This window comes from Cydia pomonella, chromosome 19, assembly GCF_033807575.1.
Source record: "Cydia pomonella isolate Wapato2018A chromosome 19, ilCydPomo1, whole genome shotgun sequence".
In the NCBI taxonomy this organism is placed as follows: Eukaryota; Metazoa; Arthropoda; class Insecta; order Lepidoptera; family Tortricidae; genus Cydia; species Cydia pomonella.
The window spans coordinates 4,439,537-4,448,188 of NC_084721.1; the positions used below are offsets into that span (position 1 = coordinate 4,439,537).

The window sequence follows — 8,652 nt, forward strand, 5'->3', positions numbered from 1 at the left end:
GTCCAGTTACGCACTTAGATTAGTATAACTTCATACTGCATGATAATACGTACAGAGATAATTCTTATATAGGTAATAATATTTTTGGCTTAGTTAAACAACAGCATACAGTTATTGGTCTAAAGGATGACTCATGCTAGACCGGGCCGAGGTGTCCGACACGTCATATTCTATGATGGCTGATCGGTGATCACGTGGTAAGTACTTTCCATAGAAAACGATGCGTCGGAAGCTCCGGCCCGGCCCTGGTCCGGTCTATCGTGAGTCATGCTTAATTCGAGTGTGTCCTTGTTTTTTCTTAGTGAAATGCATACATGTATAGATCGTGTCATTCACGACGACGCGTGCCTTCCACTCGTATTGTTATGTTGTTAAAGGTTAGACTTGACAAATCTGCGCGTCATTAGGCGGGTCCACACAAAGTGAGCATTCGCGTGAGGCAATTTCCTCACGTACAAAACGACCAGTGTAGACGTGCCTCTGCCGAGGCGGCGCGCGCATTTTCCTCGCCTGAGCACAATGTATACTCGCGCGTATGCTCGCTCTGTGTGGACCCGTCTATTGTGGATAACACAAACTATAGTATGGAAACCTTGGAAGATTTAACTGGAGACGCCTGTCTGTAATTTTTGCGGGGAAGGGTCACGTCAAATGTATGGCTATTTGTACGTAACAGGTACAGGTTTGTGCGTACTTATATGGCGATTGCGATAAATTTACAAACAAACTGACTGTACTTACAGGTAGGTTTAGTTAAAAAATTACCTCACTGGTAGAGTAGGTTATACCTATAGTACTAACATAACACTACCAACTAACAGCCAAACATAACCGGTTATCGATGGACCTTATATATTTGCAATAAGGTGTAGGAATTATCACATAACAGCGTGGACAATGCATAAAATTTAAATGTATAATACTGAATTTCATTTCACTTTGAAATGAACCTTCCTTGCCAACAGTCACTCTAGGAGTGCAGTTTTAATCATCGATGTCTGTAAAGTACAATTGATTATTAAAATGGCGCTTATTTTGAAAGCTGCAGTGAGATTATATTATTATTTAAATGAAGATATTGCAGGTAAGGTCAAACAACTATTTTCAAGTCCGTACTCAAATCGTTCACGTTACAAACTTTCATCGCCTATTTAACGAATTATTATTGTTTTATGAATTATCAAAAACGCTGAAATTACTTTAATTTTTTTTTATATACTACCTTTCACGAAGTTTCAAGTTCCTAGCCTAAAATAAAACTGGATACAAAAATGTAACCCCTTTTTAACCACCTTACGGGTTGAATTTTTCAAAATCGTTTCTTATCTCTTGTAAACTTTACAAATGCAACCTATTGTGCAAACTTCAACTTTCTAGCTTTTGTAGATTCGGCTCTGCGTTGATGAATCAATTCGTCAGTTATGCATTACTGTTTCAGTACTTTATGCAAAACATTGAAAACTGTCCCAAGTCTAATGTAGACGCTTATCCCTAATTCCGAAATCCAATTTCTACTTAACAATTTTGAGCTTCTCGCCTTTTTGTGTCCTTGAACAGTAGAAAGTTTTAAATATATGAGTTATTTAAGGAAATAAAAGCGCTACGTGCTTCATCAAAGGCCAATGTTGAATCATATTGTACGAGTCTATACAATGATTCTGCTAAGCTCTATCGCATTTTTCTCCCACCATAGATCCGCGAACCCAAAACTGGTTCCTAATGAGGACGCCATGGCCCGGGGTAGCCATCATCGTGCTATACTTGGCGTCTGTGTTGTATTGGCTGCCGGCGTTCATGCGCTCGCGGCGCGCTTACGACCTGCGCGGCGTCATCGCGTTATACAACGCCGCGCAGATCATTATGTGCGGCTACGTGGTTTATAAAGTGAGTAGGTATATATGACGCCATTGCCCGGGCAGCCATCATGGCGTAATGTTCCATAGTTCTACTGGTTGCCGGCGTCCACGTGCTCGCGGCGCGCTTACGACCTTCGCGGTTGTCAAAGCGGTTGGTAGGTATCTAAAGTGAGTTGACTATAGGCATCATTTGACGCTATGCCCGTGGGTAACGCCCTAGTATATCACATTCATATGATTCTACAGATACAGGTAGTTACGGCTCTGGGGATTTTCCTATCTTTCCACATCAGTTTTACAAAAAAAGAGATTTTAAGTTTTCCTAAATCGGGCAAGGGATCGTCCTCTCCGTTTTTTTTTCGATTGTTTCTTCAAGTTTATTAACCCCTGTTCTAATGTAATCTTATTCCACAGAGCCTCGTGTTGGGTTGGTTCAGCCACTACCGCTTGTTCTGCCAGCCGGTGGACGAGGGCCCCAACAGCGTAGAGTACGCGTGGCACGTCTGCTACGGGTATTTCTACATCAAGATCATTGATCTGCTTGACACGGTACGGTTCCACAGTTGGGTTGGGCTGTTTCTGAAACTCCTGTCCACCTGTGGAGTAAGTAGGCGTACGTGTATCTGCTACGGGTATTTCTACATTACATTTATCTTCTAGACACGGCACGGTTCCACAGTTGTGCTGGGCTGGATCAGGTACTCCTGATCACCTGTGGAGTAAGTACGAGTGTGTCTGCTACGAGTGCTACGGGTACATCTACATCACGATCATTAACCTGCTTGACACGGTACGGTTCCACAGTTGGGTTGGGCTGTTTCTGGAACTCCTGTTCACCTGTGGAGTAAGTAGGCGTACGTGTATCTGCTACGGGTATTTCTACATTACATTTATCTTCTAGACACGGCACGGTTCCACAGTTGTGCTGGGCTGGATCAGGTACTCCTGATCACCTGTGGAGTAAGTACGAGTGTGTCTGCTACGAGTGCTACGGGTACATCTACATCACGATCATTAACCTGCTTGACACGGTACGGTTCCACAGTTGGGTTGGGCTGTTTCAGGAACTCCTGTTCACCTGTGGAGTAAGTACGCGTGCGTGTATCCGCTACGGGTATTTCTACATTACATTTATCTTCTAGACACGGTACGGTTCCACAGTTGTGCTGGGCTGGATCAGGTACTCCTGGTCACCTGTGGAGTAGATACGCGTGTGCCCGCGACGGGTTGTAGGCTGCTTCTGTTTTGTCAGCCGGTGCACGAGAGCCATAACAGCATGGAGTACTCATGGCATCTCTGCTACGGATACTATTTTGAAACCTTGACGCGGTACGAAATGGCACTGAAATCAAATGCCTTTACTGTACCTAGAGACCTAGACATAAAGCGAGCTTAGTATAACAACCTACACAGTAGAGCAAAAATGCTAGGTATCTATAGCCCACCCCATATATATATATATATATATATATATACCCCACTTCGAAAATACTTCTCGCTCCTTTTTTATGATAGAGGAGGCAAACGAGCAGACGGATCACCTGATGGTAAGAGATTACCGCCGCGCATGGACACCTGCAGCACCAGAGGGGCATTACGCTCTTTTCTTTAAGGTTTGAAGGTCGTATCGGTCTGGAAATACCGCAGACGACAGTTCATTCCACAGTTTAGCTGTGCGAGGCAGAAAGTTCCTGGAGAAACGCACAGTTGAGGACTGCTAACCATCCTTAGTACCTGATTAATGATAATTACCTATAAAATTCGTTATCTTTAAACATTTGATTCTCTATACCTCTTGACGACCCTGCCTATGAAGCCGATGGTCCCAGGTTCAAATCCTGGTAAGGGCATTTATTCATGTGATGTGCATGGATATTTGTTCCTGAGTCATGGGTGTTTTCTATGTATTTAATTATTTATAAATATTTATATATTATATATATCGTTGTCCAGGTACCCTCAACACAAGCCTTATTGAGCTTAGTAAGACTTAGTCAATTTGTGTAATAATGTCCTATAATATTTCTTAATATTATTATTTATACCTACATATGAGTATGTACCATGTTATCCATCGCGTGGATAATTTACATGGTCAGCGGATGTTATATGCACTATCATGCAAATCTTACTATTGAATTCAAATTAAAACATGACGTGAACGTTAGTTAATATGAACCTAAACCTCAACCTGTATCGAGGTTTTGTACTGTTAGGCGTATTCTAATAATTTATTTTATCCTAAGGCACTTTAAGCATGAAAAAGTAATGAGCAAGTAAGCGGATTGTCTAACTGGCGGCGAGAAAACGAGTAGCGATGCGAGCGAGTGCAGATGTAATAGAGCAAATAATCGTCCAAATTTCACACTGCCAATGCCAATGCGTACCTTTATTTTCTAAGAGAAACCATATGCCTGTGAAGAAAGAATTTGCACTCGCTTCTCGCTGATCGCTGCCCATTGGACACTTGCCATATTGAGAGTCAATAGGTAGCAAAAGTACATTCTGAATTTGACCTTGACTGTTATTTACTCACATTATTTTAACTCCACCACCCCTCACTTCCACTAAATTCCTTATGAACTTGACTATTTAGAACATGGTTAAATATAGACACGGTGTGTTCCAGGTATTCTTCATATTGAGGAAGAAGCAAGAACAAGTGACGTTTCTACACGTGTACCATCACTTCGGCGTGATAATGGTGGCGTGGGGCATCACCAAGTGGGTGCCAGGTGAGATTCACTTCATCAAATTTAATTCTTACACTTTCAAAACGTAATACAATATTATACCTAGTTTCCTTAAAACAAGGCATACAATCGATTGTATTTCTTGCAGACATAACGAACGCGATATCTTTTTTTTTTGGTACTATGTAACGTATGCGGAATGAAATCTGGCCAAAATTCAATGGCGTAAATAAAAACAACATCGTTATATTTTATTTTCCATATTTTTAATTTTTGTATTTAATAACGTTAAATACAAGATAAAGTATACTGCAATGCGAGATTACACTAATGTTGGCATTTTTTTAGTTACGTTTTTATCTTCCTTGGGAAAAGTTGCTTAGGAAACTTCATATGCTCAACATATTTCACATTATCGTACGTTAGACTATTGATGTTCTCAAAATAATGGTTACCTTGCCTTGAATTTCCATTTTAAGTGACATATGATTAGTCCCCCATAAATCCGAAAATGCAAATTTAGCTGTTATTTTACATGTTTTACAAAATGACATACCCACATTTTCACAGTTATTTTTGACATTTTCAAAGACGGTGGCCTTAACTTTTATTGAACGTTTGCCGATAGGCCGATTATCTTCAAGATATTTTTAAATTGTTCCATATTTGAATGCTCTTATGTATGTAAGATTTTGTGATCCAGAAGACTATAGCGTTCCAGTGTTTCACTGAACCATCAGATTTTCTAGCGGTAGTGTTTGTAAAGAAAAAGGACGAAAAAAAATTATAAACAGACCTCCAGCTCTAATCCGTTTCCACAAATGTTCCACTATCTTGGCTTTCGGTTATAGGGAACCTACTGGAGAAATTACATACTGTTTCGTGACGGCTAGATTGACCATAATTTCAAGAGAAAGAAATAAGAAACCCACCCATGAAACTTACCGGATTAATTGACAGATATATAGAATTTAAATGGGAAGTTAGATATAATTTCATTTTTTTTACTTTTTACATGTTCAAAACAAAACGTTGTCCAGATTTCACTCCGCATACGTTAAAAGTGGTCAGATTATATATATGTACCTATGTATACGTTTCCTCGCGCCTTACAAACCGGGTTTCGAACCTCCGAACCTACTTCAGCTGTTAAATTTACTGCTCCAATATTTTGAACTAATTTACACGTCTTGGCAAAGAGAATTGAGTATAGAGGCGTATTGTTAAATTTTGTAGTCAACTAAATTTACTGCCATCTTTCGACGCAGGACTAAAACTCTTAGAATGACAATGGTTATTTGACCCATGTTCTGTCACGTATATATTTTCATACGTGTTAGATATCAAACGCCATCTACATACATATTTTTTTGATTTTACGAGTCACGTTTTTTCTCAGACTTTATCTTATACAGAGTTTTATATATTTTTGGTCTTAGAAAGTATTCCTTTGTCTACCTATTCACGTGTTCATTCTGATCTATGTTTTACCAGGCGGGCACATGACAATGCTGGTGACGCTCAACTCTTTCGTGCACATGGTGATGTACACGTACTACCTGCTGACGTCCTGGGACGACTCCTACAAGCACTCGCTGTGGTGGAAGAAACACGTCACGCAGCTGCAAATAGTAAGTATATAGCTGGTATAATATGTACTTACCTACAGACAATATGGTGGTCGTTAACGGAACTTGATATCACCGGCTCAGCACTACGAAATAAAATGCACCGCTCTGTTCAAACCGTAATAGTTATTTGTTTTACAAGTGGTTCGTGAAGTGGATTCTTGAGCTTTGCGAGTGTTGTAAGGCACTAGGGTCAAACACACTTTGCCTCCGAGTGAAACAACACATTTTTCACCCTCACGCACGCAAGGAAAACACTAATAATGAAATACCAAAAAAAATCGAACCAAATCCATATTAACGTAATAAAAACTTATCATTTAAAAGTCAATTCTACCAGCCGAGAAGGGAACAACTCAAAATTTGCATCTGATTACCCCACATGTGGATAACATGCAACTTTCTCATTCGTTTTTGAATTATCAAGAGTAGGAGTACCAATCGGTGTGGTGAAATAGTTATTTGTACAACAAGAGAGCAAAGTTTGATATTTCTTCGAGTGCTTGTTTTGAGTCCCGTGCAAGCGAAAGATTCTATAATTTAGAATCTTGAGCGTAGTAAGGGACTCAAAAGCGCACGAGATGTAAATAACTTTGATCTCGTGTAGTACACAAAATTTTTCACGTCAGTCAGCCATCAAAAATACAACCTGAAAAAATGTAATCCAGACGGACGGATCACTATTTCACTCATGTTTTCTGAAGGTATTCTAACAATTAACTATAATTACCGCAATAAAACAAAACGAAAGAAATTTCAATAAAATAATACGAAAATAATGAATTAACGAACATCAATTGACAGTTCAATCGACAACTTTTTTATGTAAAAAAAAAAACTTTGTAAGATCCGGTCCGAATTGCGGATACTACTATTTGTCAACTATAGTAGAGATAGAGATCGTTAAAAGTAGTTAAATAGAATTATTTACTGCGTAACAATTGCGTAAATTTGTATAAGTTCATTGTTTTGATTGTATAATAAAATACGTAAAATATGGTGTTTTTATTAAATTTTAAACTTTTATTTCATTAATTAATTATTACGAATGAAGACTCGTAGGGTGTTTTGGAACGATGCGGTCTGACTTATTTCGGGGGTCTATTATAAACCATCAATATACCGTTGAATTACGTATGCACTTTTTTTGTCTCTTTCTTTTTGCTAATGACGTGAAAGGGAGAAAGACAATAGAATTCAAATATTTCGAACTTGTATTAGGCCCCGCACGTTGAAATGACATTCGAATCTAAAGGTCACTTGAATGTTATTTTGTCTCACTCGGTGAGCAAAATGCGATTTTTCTCACTGTTTTTAAGCAGCAAATTACCCTTGTTCGAGCTGCTGACGTGAAAAGTTTATTACTATCTTATATTGTAATGTTTAGATAGTTATTTGTACTCTGATATTTTTCACTGTAGTTATGATATGGTGATAAATTAATTTGTAACATTTGCAATATGCAAAAGCATGCTGTGTACACTTGTATGTTACTCATGATAGTTTACGATATCTGTTTAGTGTACCTAATAAAGTAAAATAAAAATTAAACCCTTTGTAAATACATGATTTGATGTTGATTCCATGCTCAGTCAACTATTCGACAATCATTCTTTACCTTGGTTCGGATCGTATAAAGCGGGCGTGCGCCTACAAAAAAAGTACTGCGCGTCGAATTTTAGTAATATCGAAAATGGGATAATCCTGAAAATCATATTCCGTTGTATATAAGAGTCCCTTTTACACCACCTTTTTAGTGTTTATTCCTTTCGGAATTACCCAAATACATCTTATCTATATTTTTAAAATAAAAATTAATAGGGTGAGATTTTTCCAGTTGCAGTTCACATACCTGATGATCCACTTCGGTATGTTGGCGGTGAAGCGCGAGTGCGACTACCCGCGGCCCTGCGCCTACATCATGTTCCCGCAGAACCTCTTCATGGCGCTCATGTTCGGGGACTTTTATTATAGGACTTATATTAAGAAGAAGCCCGAGCAGCAGCGGGGAAAGTCGTCTAAACCACACGATGACTAATTAAGAAATTGCCTTCATGATTTCATATTAATAATATAAAAAAGTAAATGTCTCCCTGACGTCTTCCTTTTTACTTGTAAACTACATACCTACAGAACTTATTGTGATGAAATAAAACCCAGTTTTCCCGCGTATTAGACCACTTTAAACTTAGTCCCTGCTACTTGTTCTCGTCTTTTAAAGCTTAAGCATTAAGCTTTCCCGCTTTAGGCACGCTTTTGGTTTGCAATCTTTTTAAGCGGGTTTTATTATACCCCTTTTCTAGTCATAATTTATCGACCACATACGCGCCAATAGAATTTCATCTTTAGCATTCGGATTTAAGGTTCAAATTAGATTGTACTTTCGGGAAAATTGGCATGTCTTCAAATGAATCATCCAAGCTGGATTAATTGGAATATATTTGGATTTTTTGAAAAAACCTTGTAGATTGGTGC

General features: G+C 38.7%; 1 protein-coding gene across 1 annotated transcript; it reads left to right on the forward strand.

Annotated features, from left to right (window-relative positions):
- Positions 1-610: 610 nt before the first annotated feature.
- Positions 611-8,349, forward strand: LOC133528615 (elongation of very long chain fatty acids protein AAEL008004-like). The gene is made up of 6 exons (XM_061866061.1): positions 611-1,084; positions 1,694-1,884; positions 2,271-2,405; positions 4,486-4,591; positions 6,044-6,180; positions 8,015-8,349. Exons 1-6 carry the CDS (start codon positions 1,024-1,026, stop codon positions 8,213-8,215), a joined length of 831 nt encoding a protein of 276 aa, XP_061722045.1. The 5' UTR covers positions 611-1,023; the 3' UTR covers positions 8,216-8,349.
- The last annotated feature ends 303 nt before the right edge of the window (positions 8,350-8,652 follow it).